Raw genomic sequence first — 15733 nt, forward strand, 5'->3', positions numbered from 1 at the left:
GCCCACTGTGCAAATCCACACGTGAGTGTCTGTGAGGTTCTGGAACGGGCTCCCTGCCAATCCCTCCCAGAGCATAAGTAGAATAACTGTGACTACAGGAACATTTGGGCTTGAATTCCATCACCAGATAATGTCTCTCATCTCCTAATCTTCTCTTCCTTGCTGAATTCAATTCGATTCAACAAGCCGAAATTGAAGGCTTACACTATGCACAGAACCACAATACCTTCTAAATCCCAGAGAATTCCCATGTGCTTTCCTGTGTTTTTACTAACTGAGCCGTTCCCCTCTGTGAATATTCAGAGGCAGATCGCTGGTCTGCAGGCCTCCCCGGGGGGCCTGGCGTCCTCAGGGCCAGGATGAGTACTGCCCCGCCCCACTGGCTGAAAGGAGCCTTGAACCTCAGGGTCAGAGAACAAGGTGACCTGAACAAAAACCAGGTGTGGCCCAGAAGGGGAGGCTCCAGCTCAGATGGTTCTGGAGCCAACGGGCCACCAGCAGGCGATGCCACCGGCAAGGACGGGCGGGCTTGGATGGCAACCACAGTGGAGGGAAAACTAGACGCCCTTTTCCCAGATTCCCGTCCCTACAGACCATCCTGCCTGGTCCTGGGGAGAGGGAGGAAACCGGAGGGGATGGGTGCTCTGCATGAGATTTCATTAGACTGAGAAGCAGATAGAGCAGGTTCATATCACCAATATTCTTTCTTAAACCTGCAATTATGCATCAATCATTCAATACCCCCCAAAAATGGAAGAAGGCTGTAGATTAAAACCGGAAAAATGAGGACCCTGGTTGAATCCTCACTCAAATAAACCAACTGTAAAAGTATATTTTTAAGTCAATCAAGGAGATTTGAATATAGACTGGTTATTAGATGTGATTAAAGAATTATTGCTAATTTTGTTAAGTTGGATAATAGTATTGTGGCTGTGTAATAAAATGTCCTTTGCTGGAGATGCACAGTATAGGGTAAAATGTCATGATATCTGCAATGTACTTTCACAAAAACTTCTTCAGCAAAATTCTTCAGCAAAAATGATCAAACAGATATGGTAAAATATTAAAAATTATTCACTGTAATGGATAATACATGGGACTTCAGTATACAGTCCTTTTATTTATATGTTGTTGATATTTATTGATATATATATTGATTTTATATATTATTATATCTTGATATTTATATATCGATAATGTATAAATATGTAAATGTGTACATAAACATATAAATGTATAACAATAAATAAATAACAATACATAAAATCATTTTAATAGAAATAAATTTATAAAATATAAGAATGTAAATATAACAAATATTAAAAAAGAAAAAGCAAGTTTCAGCAGATGGCAGTAAATTGCTGGGTCTCCACATGCCTGCACCCCTGGCTCTGCTCCAGAGTACAGCAGGGAGCTGGGAGAAGGACCATCAGCCTTCACAAGACCTTCATAACTCAGTGGCTGGGACAATGTCCCCTGCCTCATTTCCATTCCCCCAGGAAGCCCTATGTTTAATCAACGGGTGAAGCAGACACAGGCCTCCCAAAATTGTAAGGAGTCAACATGTGTATTTATAGCTTGCAAACTCCAAATCATCACCCTCTCCCCCACTAGAAGATGGGCCCTCCTTCTCCACACAGCTGCCACTAGTAAGTGACCACTGCTATCCTTCCCAAAGACTGCAGCTCAGATATGACAGGTACGCGTCAGATAGGATCGAAGGCAGGTGGGATTCAGGACGCTTCTCTCCATCCTTGTCTGTATCACACAGATGGGCTCCACAGTCACCCTGTCTCTAACATGGAGCTGAGGAGCAGGGCAAAGGTGGCAGGTAGGTGTCCCCGCACTAGGTCCTTCCTGACACTGTCTGTTCTGAAGTGCAGAGAGAGGTTGTCGGGGGGCGGGGTGTGTGTGTCTTGGTTGTCCCCTGTCCAATTACGTGAACTCTCGAGGTCAACCCAGCCCGTCTATCAAAGGGAAGGGTTCATGTATGAAGGGAGGTGTCGACCGGGGGCTGGGATCCCCCGTGGAAGAAGAGCAGAGAAGCGTGGGCTGGGGGGTGGGGTTTGGCCGTGTCCTGGAACCACAGAGGAAGCAATGACAGGATCAGGGCCTGAGGGAAACTGGAACATCGAAAGCTGAAAAGATGCTGGGCATCTGAGAGGCTGCGCAGCGTGAGGCTTGGAGTGAGAAGCAAGAAGTCAGCCTAGGTGGCAGAGCGAGAACAGCTGATGCAGGACTTTGTTCCGTGCCCCGCTGCCCCAGCCCGGAGGAGCGGCTGGCTTCAGGAAGGCGGTGAGGAATGGAGGGGAGTCCCGAGCAGGGCGGGGACCTCCGCCAGCTGTGCCCCGGGCAGGACGCACAGGATGCCCTGCGACCCGGTGGAACAGACCTTCTTGAAGAATGACTGGGTCACGGTCCTCCTGGAGCCATGAAAATGCAAATACCACTGGGAACAATGAGTGAGCGACTACAAGGTCACCGTCAAATCTAAGTTAAAGTCTCTAGGCAAGTTTGAGAAGAATGATTCGGATATCAAGGAACTATCTGTAGAAAAATGAATCGACGCTTAACAGTTCTTTGTGGCTCACGAATTAAACTGTGGACCATGCAGACCTCATAGAAGGACACAGGGCTGGAGAGTCCCAGCATCTGAAGCTCTGGGACCACAAGGATAGCACCTGCTCTCCGTGGCTGACACCCCCAGCAGAGGGCAGCGCATGCATGCTGGCTAACCAGGACCCCTCTGCATGACTACCGTGTAAGTACAGTTCATTCCTCCCGCCCCAAAGGTCATCAGATCTTATCACGGAAGAAGCCCTCAGAACTGAGAAGCACCCTCCTAGGCTCCAGTTTTCAAAGAAATCACCTTCACCAGCAGCACCATGGAGAACGATAACCTGGGCCAAGTTTCAAGTAAGTGACGTTCCATACTTCCCCACTCTGCGCTTCATTTAAACTGTTCCTTCCACCTAGGATGCCCTAACCTTCCCCATTCCTCCCCAAGCCTCTTACTCATTCTTCAATACACAGCGAGGGTTAAACTGGGTCAGAGTGACAAACAGGTTTTATCCTGTGTGATATTTCTCAGCTACTGGTGGTGGCCGTGTCAATACTGGGAGACAAAGACAGATGGGGATAGAAAGAGCCAGGGAGAGGGAGGAGGAAGAAGCCTCGTGGGAGGAATACTGTGATGAACAGGAGGAGCGTCACAAATGCCACATAGCTGCGGTCTTTGAATGAAAGGATTTTAAACAAGTCACGTCAACACGGCACACCTCAGTTTCTTCACCTGTAAAACAGATCATCTCGAGCTTACTGAGGAGCAAAAATGAGATGACATTTTTCTTTACAGCTCAAGCAAGTACCTGCCATATGCTCAGAAAATGCTGGTTCCCTTCTCCCTCTTTCCCTTGCCTCCATCTCACTGGGAAAGGTGGAGGAGTCATGAAAATCAGGATCAGAGTAAAAATAATGTGACATTTAAAGGATACATCCATCAGGCTGATCATCTCCCTGCAAGTGTTGATGTTGAATCCATCAAATTTGACGTCTGTTCCTAAATATTTAAATAGAAAAGAGGGGAGGGAATCAGGATCATTTGAAGGCAGGGGAAATAATCTCCCTGGTAGGAAGCCACCAACGACGCCAGCCAGAGTACAGAGCCAAATGTGAGCGCCACAAAAAGGAGACAGCATGCCGGCGGGCTCCTGGGCAGGGCCCCCCCCCCGTGGGTGGTACAGGTGGGCACCAGCATCGGGGTTCAGTGTCTGAACCCCAGCTTTGCTACTCACAAGCCACCAGGACTTCAGCAAACTAATATCTCTGAGCTTTGGTTTCTTTCTCCGTCAATAAGAACAGTACTTGCCCCCAAAGCTAATTGGGGATAAAATGAGATAATGTAAGTGAACTTCCTAGCACAGGGCTTGGTATATGGCAAGTTCTTAATAAACCAGCTAACTTTTTATTGGCTAGGTATTGTTCTAAGCACTGTACTTCTACTCCTCAAAATAACCCCATGTGGTAGATACTTTCATCCCTATTTTATAGATAAGGAAACTGAGGCCCAGAGAGGTTAAATAATTTGCTCAAGATCACACGACCCAGGCAGAGCTGGGATTTAAACGCAGGCCACCCGTCTCCATAGCCCAAGCTTTTAGCCATGACAGCCTCTCAAACACAGCCTCTCAAACGGCAGCTGTTATCCTTACTGCTAAATTGCAGGTATCTCCTGGAAGCTACAGCCATCCCTGGCTCCGTACTCACCTCGCCCACACCTGAGCGCCAAGGCAGGAAGGAGCCAAAGACCCTGCAAATCCTCTCCTCTTCCCTGGGCTCTTTCTCTGCAAGGCAGGAGGGAGAGCTGGAGCGGGGCGGGGTGTCTCTGAGCCTGGGCCTGGGCTCTGAGCCCTGGGGAGCTCCTCAGCCCCGGGTGGGCTCACACCCTGCCTTGCCCCTGCATCTTGCATGCTCACCCCCTGTCCTGCTGCCATGGGTGAACATGCCCATCGCTCAACCAGGCGGAAGCCTGAACCTGGCCCATCCCTGGGCCCAGCAAGAAGCCAGCTCCGTGCCAGCTCACATGGGGCTGCGGTTCAGAGGGAAGGAGCAACCCTTTCCTCAGCCTGGGTGCAGTTTGATCCTCTGACAGTCCCCGGGGCTTGCTAAAGTCTGAAGATGGAGAACTGTCACGATCTAGGACAGTCAGAATCCTCCACTCCACACACTTTCCCCAGGGATGCACTACAGAACAAGATCTTCAAGCTGCGCGGTTTCCCACAGTATCAAAGTTATTAATTTGGGGGGGAAATTTCACTTACTCTCAGCCCAACTTCTTTCCTCCCAGGACTCAGGACTCCTTCCTGCAGGGCCGCTTGGCCCCAGCACCAGCCCCGCCTTCATCCTGCCCAGCACCTCTCCGCTCCAGCCTCTCCCACCTGCTGGACGCTCTACCAGCCCAGAGGGAACCAGGGCCCCGGGTCAGAGGCCAAAGGCCCCTTATCCCCATCTGCAGTGCCCCTGGCCCAGTGTCTGCACCCATCCTTACCCCCCACCCCCAGCATCTCTCTTACGCTCCCAGACTTCCTGAAAAGCACCAAGGAAGAATTTACATTTGGAAAACACCTCATTAAGAGCCGTCTTGAGTTCATTGACACTGATCTCAGAATCCTAGAAAGAGGAACCCAAATGCAAATCACATCTGGCCCTGACAAGCGTTTCAAGACATTAAATTCATGTAGAGTCAGACACCAGGTCCACTGACTCTATGATTTTAAAAGGCTGCGACATCTTTAAAAAACTCCAATTCACAGTTTCTCTGGGGCCCCCAGAGCCGGGTGGGAAGTGCGTATTAATGGCGTGAGCGGGGCACACCTTCTCAGAAGGCTGCACACGGTGCCTGCTGCCTTTCTCCGGGCCTGCCTAACCCAAGACCAAGACAGGGCAAGAAGCAATAACAGGAGCCAGTGCTGACGGGCCACACGCCTGATGTGGAACATCCTCGAACCCTCACAACAGCTCTGCACCCATGTTAGAGTTAAGCAAACTGCGATTGCTAAACACCATATACATTCACCAGGTAACTGTCACTTCCATGTGATGTAACTGCTGGGGGTTCCCAGCCACCAGTGGCAGAAACCTAAGACTGTCTCACCCCAAAGTGTCCGCTTTCCCCACTGCACCTATGGGAGTTGTTACTTCACGCATAGCCCATCTCAAACTGGAAGTAGAGATTTAGGGGAGTAGGATTTCCCACGTGCATTTGGGATAAACACTGAGCCAGTGGGACGATTCGTCCCTTAACTCTGAGCTGGAGGGCAGACCTCGGGCAGCACGATGAATGAGGTTCAGAGAAGGGACGCTGGACTGAGGTCTGGGTTCCAGTCGTGACTCCGTCCCTTACTCCCCATGTGACCTTAGCCAAGTCACTTCCTCTGGTGAGGTGTGGTCTTATCACTTGTCCCCATGGGGCCCCACTTCTCCCCGCCTCCACCAGCCAGGCCCAGGCTATTCTACTGGAAACCAGGGAGGTGGGAGCTGCACAGGGCAGCCTTGCCTGTGAGCACAGCTGGCCTCATTCAGGCACGGCACGGTCAGTCCCAATAGTAAGACCTGGGGACCCTCTGAAAAGCCTCCAGGCCAAGAATGGGATGTTGAGATCTTGGCCTGTCCCTCACCGGGCCTTGTGCCCCAGCAAACTCCTCAATTCTCTGTGCCTGACCCTTCACCCGCAGAGCAGGCACAGTGACCGATACTGCCCCACCAGGCAGGAGAGAAAAGATAAGGTATATGAAGAACTATACAAATAGGAACTTTAACTTTGTTATCAGTCTTGATGTTCTAAATAAAATATGGTCCCTTGGCAGCTAAGGCAACAAGGTTTTGTTAGCAAAAACACTGGTCTGAGCGCCCATCTAAAACACAGATTGACTCATTTTTGCAAAGCCTTTTTTAATGGCTATCTAAAGGAATTTTGTTCCCAGGTTTTATTTTCTGCAAGGATTCTGACGTATTTTCTTCTACTCTATCCTTAAGTCTAGAAAGTGGCTCTGAGCTTCCCTGCAGGGTGGAGAGCATTGTTTTCCCCTTCTGTTATGGACTGACTGTTTGTGTCCCCAAAAATTCATATGTTGAAATCCAATCCCCAATGTCATAGTATTAGGAGGAGAGACTTTGGGGAGGTGATTAGGTCATGAGGGTGAAGCCTTTTTGAGTGGGATGAATGCCCTTATAAAAGGGACCCCAGACAGACCCCTCACCCTCTTTCCACCTCGTGAGGACACAGTGAGACGTCAACAGCCTGCAAGCTAGAGGAAGGCCCTCCCCAGAATCCAGCCATGCCTGATCTCAGACTTCCAGCCTCCAGAACTGTGAGAAATAAATTTCTGTTTATTCTGTTTCATATGCTTCCCAGTCTGCGGTACATTGTTATGGCAGCCCAAGATGACGGATGCCTTCCAAGGCCCTTTGGTAAAACCTTATTATCCTTCAAAGAGCCGTGCATTCACTGTATCTATGGGGCCAGTTGTGCCACTTGCAGCCCTGAGTCTGCTCTGACTTATGGCCTCACATAAGTGAGGAATCACAATGAGCAAAGTCAGCAGGACAGGGAGGGAAGGAGCAGGGGCCACACCAGCGTCTTCCCCTGGCTCCATGGGCCCCTGAGCAGTGCCGGCACCTGGGCCAACTTGAATTCCGCAGCCCGAGCTCCGCTGGTGTCCCTGAGGGCAGGCAGGGCGGCGGGCCGGTGAACACTAATGCCAGGCCAGGTTAACTGAGCCGCCTGCCACCTGGGCTGAGCGATTCCTCTCATCTCTGATGGATATTGATATAGGGAAGTTTTGCCTCCCCGCTTTTTATAAAGTCAGGGCTCTGATCCTCAGGGCCAATTTACACACAGAAAGGCTTTTGGCAGGACCTGGAGATTCGGATTTTCTGTTTTCTCAAAAAGCAGTCAACACAGCAAGAAAAGTGGCCTTGGTCCCAAGATTCCTCTCCCCAGCTGTGCAGGAAAGGCCTCAGGTTTAAGACAGGAAGTGGCAACAGACAGAGTTGGGGGACCGGAGACCTGCGGCCTCATCGTTTATACTCACGGAGATGCGAGGGGAAACACTCAAGTGAGCTGAGCTTTCCAGATCACTCTCCTGCCCGTCCGGGAGCTTGTCTATGCCCTCTACTCACCTTCCCTGCAAGCTTCTCAAACAGGCTCCTGAGCTGGCCGTCTTCTTGATGCACCTCACTGGGGTGCAGCTAAAAGGCAGGGCAATTGCAGAGTTGAGATGGGACTCGTTGAGGAGAATGAAAGACGAAGATTTAAAATTCATTCGCTCGTCATTCATTACATCTGTCGCATATCTGTCGTGTGTCAGACACCGGCTGGATGGGGGCACGTGGCAGTAAACAGGAGAGGTCCAAGGTCCTGGCCCCAGGAGCTCTCCATCCAGCAAGGTCCAGGGGTCTAGGGGCTTCCTCTCTCAGCGATGTGAGGAAGTGATCCCCACCAGCCCTGAATTTCTGATTTCAACCCTGAATCGCTTTCAGAGATCGGTGGCAACACGGACAGCAGAGAATCTCAGTCTGGGTCTGTGGGCTCCTAAGAGATTCACTGATGACCTTCAAGGGGTCTGTGAACTTCCGATATTGCATGAAAATTGGGAGTAACGTTAACATGTGTTTTCTTAGCTTTCACCAGATTCTGAAATAGCAACATGATTAAAAAGGAGTTAAAATCACAGCCTAGTGGAAACAGCAGAACTGGAAGCCAGAAGACAGGAGTTCAAACACCATACTGACCAATTACGAAACTCCATCACAGGGCTCTGACATCCATTTCCTCAAGTCCAGTATTAAATTAACTAGGCTTGTTACATGGGGTCATTTGAGAATCAAATGAGAACTAATGTGTCAAAGTCCTTCGAAAATTGCTAATCATTATATGAATGACTGTCCAGAGACTTTCTGATATGACCATGGGCTCTTTCCAAAATGGAATGAAACTCCTCAACTGTCATCACCAGACAGAAAAGGAAAAGTCACAAGTTTCCCAGATGTCTTGAAGAGTTTCAGAAAACCAAGTCAATTTCTTCCAAAACCATCACTCAGAAAAGTACAAAAGGCCTGATCTGGCCCAATGATACTGTACTACTAAGAGTAGCAGCAGTAGTAACAGTACTTACCTTTGTTGAGCACTTACTACCTGTCAGGTACTATACATAGACTGGTTCATTTAATACTCATGAGCACTCTATGAGATTGGTCTCATTGCTATCCACATTTCACAGATGGAGAAACTGAGGTTTAAAAGTGTTAAGTAACAGGCCAAGATCACACAGCTGGTACATGGTAGAGGCAGGATTCAAAGTCAAGCTCATGCGCTGTTTCACCACCCACCAGTCTGACCCCCAGAACAGCTGCTCTCAGCATCCTACTGCAACTCAACCTCGCCAGGGCTCTGCTTCCTCGTCGATAACACGGGGGTTTTAATGCCTATCATACTGTTTACATTTATGAAGAGTAAATCCAAAGATACATCTAAAGTTTTTAGAAGAAATGATAAATACTTCTCATTACACATGTATGATTTTAAAGTGGTTTTGTAGAAGCTTTATATTGTCCATGTAATAAAATATAAAAGCTTTATATTGTCCATGTAATAAAATATACGATAATCTGAATCTAGTGTGAAATCTACAAATTCTGAACCTAGAGTATTATTCTATTATTCTGGGGGAAAATAAGTATGAACTGGAAAGAAAGGAAGAAAGGAAGGAAGGAAGGAAGGAAGGGAAGGAGGGAGGGAGGGGGGGAAGAAAGAGAGAGAAAGAGGGACTTCCCTGGCAGTCTAGTGATTAAGGCTTCACCTTCCAATGCAGGGGGTGGAGGTTTGATCCCTAGTCAGGGAGCTAAGATCCCACATGCCTCGTGGCCAAAAAACCGAAACATAAAACAGAAGCAGTATTGTAACAAATTCAATAAAGACTTTAAAAATGGTCCACATCAAAAAAAAAAATCTCTCAAAAAGGAAGAAATAGACTAGAGCCATACATTTCAGTAAAGATAAATCTCAGGGCTGCGGATTGATCTGGCTGCTCAGACCCACCTTCTCCAGCTCTACACCACCCGCATTAATATTCCTGCCTTCCAGGTCTAGTGTTCTTCCTCAGGGACTGGGAGGGTCCTGGCTATAGAAGTCAACTGCAGTAATAGCGAGGATTCTATTAAAGCAACTTTATGGCCTTCTTACCTAGGAATCATGCAGATATTAAAATACTGTATTTATAAAAATTACACAAGTTATACATGAAAACATGCACTATCAAAGCATAGTAAAAGTACAAGCCCCCCTTGGAAGGTGGGGGCGGGATGAATTGGGAGATTGCTATTGACATTTGTACACTACTATGTATAAAATAGATAATGAATGAGAACATACTGCATAGCACAGGGAACTCTACTCAGTGCTCTGTGGTGACCTAAATGGGAAGGAAATCCAAAAAAGAGGGGTTATATGTATATGTATTGTTAATTCTCTTTGCTGTACAGCAGAAACTAACACAACATTGTAAAGCAACTATACTCCAATAAAAGTTTATTTTTAAAAAGTGAAAGAAAAAATGGACACGGGCACAAACGGGTACATAGCAGGTACTTCACCACTAGGGGATGTCATTGCACACAGGGGAGCTTTTGGATACCAGGGAGAAAGATGCTTTTAAATGATGGCATACATGGTATGGCAAACGGTACTTCAGTTCTTTCACTCCTTCAAAAAAATATTTACTGGACACCTGGCACATGTTGGGAACTGTTCTGTATCTGTGTCTGAGATGTAGTGGTGAACAAGACATGGTCCTTGCTCTCAAGGACCTTAACGTAGTGGAATTATCTGTTGCCCTGAGAAAATATACATGAAAACGCTTTGGAAATGGTAAGGCAACCTGGCAAAAACAGGTGTTATTTTACTGTTGTCATATTACATGTTGACAGCATCTTTGCAACCCTTCTCTAGTGTGTTTGTTCAATTGCTTTTTTTTTTCCCTCCCCGATTCCAAGCAGGCCCTTTAAATGTCCAGCTGTCCAAGTCTTGGAGATTTCTGGAGGGAGGAAGACAGAAGTTCTTGAAGGCAAGGGCAATGGCTCTTCCTGTCTCCTATAAAGTCTTAAGTCCCCTGAAGATATTATCCCTGTGGCGTGTGTGTGTGTGTGTGCATGTGTGTGTGTGTGTGTGTGTGTGTGTGTGTAAGGGAAGAGGCGGTGCTCTCATCTAGATCCTCCTCTATGCGTTGCCCATCCCTGCTGCAAGGAAAATGCTCTAACCGGGCTGTTACTGGTGCCCTTTCTCTCTAGCCTTGACCTTTTTTAAGGAAAACTCCCCCATGTCCTACAGACCAACGTGTAGGGGCAGGAGCGGGACACCTAGTGAAGCACCCTTGAGATCTACAGTGTTCTACAAATTTCTCCTGGGAGCCGGGGGTGGGTCCTGCACAGCGACAGGGCCTGCACCTGCGGGGAGCCAGGTCCCTCTGTCACCCCCGCCACCCCGGAGGGAAAGGACACGCCCAGGGCCTTGGCCTTCTTCTCCGAGAACACCCTCAGGCAGAAGTCGCCGTCCTTGAAGGGCCCGAAGGTGGACGGCACCACCGCGCACTCCCCGGGGGGCAGCTGCACACGTGCCGAGACCTCGCGCAGGTTGACGTAGGTGCTGGAGCGGGCGGAGGGCTGGCGGCCCAGGAAGAAGTCCCGGCCCAGGTGCTCATCCGTGTGGCTCTCCAGCTGTGCAAAGCAACAGTCAGGGTCAATGTCTTGTGAAATCCTGGAAGATGAAGGCCCCAGAGTTGGGTTTTATCGCACTAATTTAGGGACAGTTGATTTTTAACCCTGGGCTGAGAATCAGGAAGCCTTGGATTCTGTCGGTCGTGAACTCACCGTGTGTCCATCATCAAGTGTATTCAGAGCACCTTCTGGGGGCCCGGCCCAGGTTGAGGCACTGACCTTGACTACGCCACTGACCTTGGCCAGACCCCTTGCCCTCTTCCTGCTTAAATGAAGGATTGGACAGCAGGTGTGCTCAGTGTGTGTGCTCAGCTTCTCTCTGGATATTTGTCCTCATGAATCATCCCTCATTGAATCCAACAGACCCTCACTCTGCAGCTGTACCTGGTGGGGGGTGGCGCTGATCCCCAGTACAGGCCTGTGGCTTAAATCCTGGTTCCCAAGCAACAGCAGCCAGAAGGGCCTGCTAACCTTGGCCTGGCTTGGAAAATTGCTCTGCAAGGTAACCGGGGTGATCAGATTTGGGGGAGGGGGGCGGGGCAGGGAGGCAGACAGAGGGGGCTGCCACCCCGAGGGAGGCCTGGCTCTCCTGGGAGGGGGAAGATGCTACCCAAGACCCATCTGTTTGTTGGAGGGAGAGGGAGGTTGTGGTCGTATGCCACGGGCTAATTAGTGCCTACAGAGTGCTTTGAAAACACTGTGTGTGCCAGTGTTATTATTGCTGTAATTAAGCCTCCCCATTGCACTGTATCTTCATGACCAGTTTTCATCAAGATGCCTGTGACAGAGCGCAGGTGCTGGTAAGCTGCAAGGGCTGTGACTTCTGTGTGACCCAGAGCTGGACTGCCCACCCCAGGGTAGACAGCGTCTATTCATGGTCACCCGACCCTCTTTGGATCACAGGTCTGCTAAGCAGGGGAGGAAGGCAGGGCCACCTGCATCCACCGCCCTGGTCAGGACTGCACGGGACCCCCCAGCCTGCCCCTGCTGACCTGGGCACTAGAGCAGCCACAGCCTTGGGACCCCCCCACCAGAAGTTTTCTACTCTGGGCAGAATGCTGGGGGCGTGGCCAGCAAGGCCTTGGCTGAGTCCAAGTGTTAAGGGGCTAAATGTCATTCTTGCCCTCCCTGATGATTGGAGGGGAGGAAACAGGCGACCAGCAGGGGAGAAGGAGAAGTGTGGGGTGGGAGGTGGGGAGGGAACGGGGCAAACTGAGTTCTAGCAGGAACCCAGGGGTGGGACAGATTGCAGAAGGCTCACCTGGGAGGCCAGAGTGAGAGGTGGAGAGCACGGAGGCAGGAGCTGGGGCCCCTCTGTCCTACTGGGGGCTCCACACAGGCGTGTGCCACCAGGGCCCTGGCCCTCGCACCTCCCCGTGGCCTGGCCCAGCCACGAGTGTGTGGGCCCAGGGTCAGCGTGAGCACCCCTGGGGGGCTTGTTGAAAGTGCAAGTCCTCGGGCCCCAAGCCAGACCTGCGGAATCAGAGACTCTGGGGCTGGGGCCTAGCAGCCTGTGCTTTCACAAGCCCCCAGGCCTTGGAACCGCTGACCAAAGACCCACCGGCACTTGCAGAGCACAGGCTCCACAGCGACGCGCGGAGAGCACCGGGAGATGCTCCTGCAGGCTCCACTGTGTGTGCAGAGGACCTCGCTCGCATAAACGGGCCGCTTCTGATGGGATCCACCATCCATCAGACTGAATGCACGTTTGAATTTAATTACTTTTGAGTAGTGAAGAGGGGCATGCTCTAAATCATCCCTGCCCTCTTGTCTGTTGCCTCCATAACCAATAATATGCATTTGGGAGCCATCAGGCAGGGTAGACCAGTGATCGGCAGCCTTGGAAGAAGGCATAGGCTGGAACCTGTGAACTTGGGCCTCACTGGCACGTGCTACCAGGTGGCCAAGGTTGAGAACCCGGGGGAGCAGGGATTAGCACAGCAGGGCAAACGTACCCCTACATAATTAGAGTAATAGACTCCGGCTGGGGTAGCCCCAGACAGAACAAGTGGTTCCTAACCTTGGCTGCACACTGGAATCACCCCAGAGATGCTGCCATAATTGGCCTGGGCATGGAGACGTCTAAGACCTCCCAGGTGTCCCTAGCGTGCAGCCGAGGAGAGGCATTTCTGAAACTGGAAAGTTGCTGGTGAATTTTCAAGGCCATCTGTAGACTACTGAGCCCTAGAAATCCAAAAGGAAAAAAAAGGTTCTACTTTATTTTCATATTGTATAATCTACCAGGATCCCAAATGTTTGAGGAGTACTAACCTTGGGGTTTAAATGAGAACTAACATCTTACAGACCTGCAGACCTGGCCTCCAGATCAAGGGCTTGGCCAGAAAGGGGTCTCACTCAACTCGAGACATAATTTAATCACCACTGGCTACAGGGATTGGTCCAGGAATAGGCACGTGACCCAAGCTGAGTCCATCACAGACTTCTCTAGTATTTTCGAATTGGAACTAAGGGAAGGGGCCCCCTTGTTTTATGTGGGTGATATTAGAGAGACTGTGCAGAAAGCCAGACCAGGAAGATGGCATTGACACCAGAGGGGAGACGTGAAGAGAAAGGGTCCTGAGAGCAGGCACGTCCCCTGTCCTAAGCATACCTGTCCTTCCCTGGGTTTGGTGACAGGAGCTGGTGAATTCCTTTTTCACTAGTCTAGGTAGAGTTAGGTCCTATTATTTGCAAATGGAAATGGTGATGCCCACAGGAGATACCAGATGCAGAGTGGGAGTCTTCCCATGCCAGAGAAGACTCCGAAGAGGGTTCAATCCCCCCTTGTCCTTTTCCTACATTTGCCCCCTCCCAAGCAGGCTCTTTTGACCAGAAGAGCAGGAAGGGCATTGTTTGTGGCTTAGGTCTGTGGGCAACTGCCAACTCTGAGGGAAAAAAATTAGGGAAAATTTGGATCAGCTGGCATCCTCACTCTGGCGCCCCCGTTTATAATTGGCAGCAGAGGTAGAAAAGTCTGCAGTCACTGTCACTCCTCTAAGTTTGCATCTAAAGCTAAAATCCCCCATGCAGAGGCCCCGGCTGTCTGGGAGAGCAGAGGTCCCCGGGGGATCTGCCTCCCAACCGCCTTCACCCCCTTGGCAGGGACTCTCAACCACCTCGGCTGTCTTTGCATTCACCCCGCCCACCGCCGCAGGCAATATGCTCTTAATCCACTGCCAAGAGACCTCAGGCAGGAACTGAGCCAGCAAGCCAGGCCTCAGGTGGCACAAGCCCCCAGCCGCAGCATCCAGGCCGGAGAGCCCGCCAGCCTCGCCCACTGACGGATGGAAAGGGACAGTCACCTTTGAAATGCAAGATCCTGAATGCAAATGACAGGCCTGCGTGGCAGGAGCCTGTTGTCTCAGCAGGAAGATAACAGGGGAGAGAGAGGAGGCCAGACAAGCAGGGCTTTTTAGCCTTTGGGGGTTTCTGGCTGTTTCTCAATCAGTGTCAGTTTTCCCACCTCAAACCAGACTCCAGTTTGCAGACAGTTAAAGTCAGAAGAGGCAGTTCCAGGGGTCAGAGAACGGTTCCCCCTGCAATCCCTGCATGCCCTCTCTCCAACACCAGGTACTTTCTACAAGCCCAGGCACTGCCTCTACCCTCAGACACTCCCTACAGGGCTGTACACCTTCCTCACCCTAACGTTAAAGTGGCTGTGTTCACAGATGTCATGCTCTAATTTATATGCCTCTGGCTATAAAAAGGTCCACGGATCACATCCATGAGGTTATTTTATAAGCAGCTGTAAACTAATGTCTGAAAAATTGACATGCCGTATATATTATTTACGAGAGCAAACGCCATGCCCACAAAGCTATTTCCGTGTGTTAGCTCACGTCCCTTTGAAAGAATGCTTTGTTGATCCGGTTATAGAAGGTAGAGCTGGTGGATGAAGAGCTGGTGGCCACAGTCCCCATTCAGCCCACCCTTTGGCCATGCCCGCCTCCTGCCTGCTCTCCCAAACTGTCACTTCCTCTCCAGCTGTCAAGAAGCACAGGGTGTCCCCTATGGCTGGAATGTTCTCCCTCGTCCACCTTTGAAATCCAGCTCATTTTTTGACGCCCTGATCAAATTCTCCTCCTCCACGAAGCTATCCCTCTCTGAGGAGACCTCAGCTCACCGTGTTGGTCCCCGTCATAGCAGATCTGACCTGCCCTGTAGTTAGTGAAGTGTGTGTGTGTGGTTCTCCCCTCTAGATTGTGAGCGCCCTGAGGGCGATAACCTTGTGCTGTTCCTCTGGATCTCGGCTTTCAGCAGGGCACCTGGCACGTGGCACATACGCCCTAAAGAAGTGTTGAATTGATATGCATAGGGTAAGCGCTTTCTTGGTTTTTTATCCCTATAAGCAAAAAATCTGTTTTGGTGCTACTTACATTCTAGGTGGGGATGAAAGGGATAAGCTGGAGTAGAATTGGAGCTTATTTAGTTGAAATACTTTTCTCCAGCCATCAAGCAGCAA

The 15733-nt window shown here is 50.1% G+C and overlaps 1 protein-coding gene across 1 annotated transcript in view; it reads right to left on the reverse strand.

Moving 5' to 3' along the window:
* Positions 1 to 1984: 1984 nt before the first annotated feature.
* The window catches only part of LOC130704877 (calpain-8-like), a 68103-nt gene continuing 54354 nt past the window's right edge, over positions 1985 to 15733 (reverse strand). The window contains 6 exon segments of the mRNA XM_057529289.1: positions 1985 to 2206; positions 3495 to 3559; positions 5112 to 5169; positions 7681 to 7749; positions 10121 to 10154; positions 11054 to 11265. Coding sequence (XP_057385272.1) covers positions 1985 to 2206; positions 3495 to 3559; positions 5112 to 5169; positions 7681 to 7749; positions 10121 to 10154; positions 11054 to 11265 — 660 coding nt within the window.

This window comes from Balaenoptera acutorostrata, chromosome 1 (genome assembly GCF_949987535.1).
Source record: "Balaenoptera acutorostrata chromosome 1, mBalAcu1.1, whole genome shotgun sequence".
In the NCBI taxonomy this organism is placed as follows: Eukaryota; Metazoa; Chordata; class Mammalia; order Artiodactyla; family Balaenopteridae; genus Balaenoptera; species Balaenoptera acutorostrata.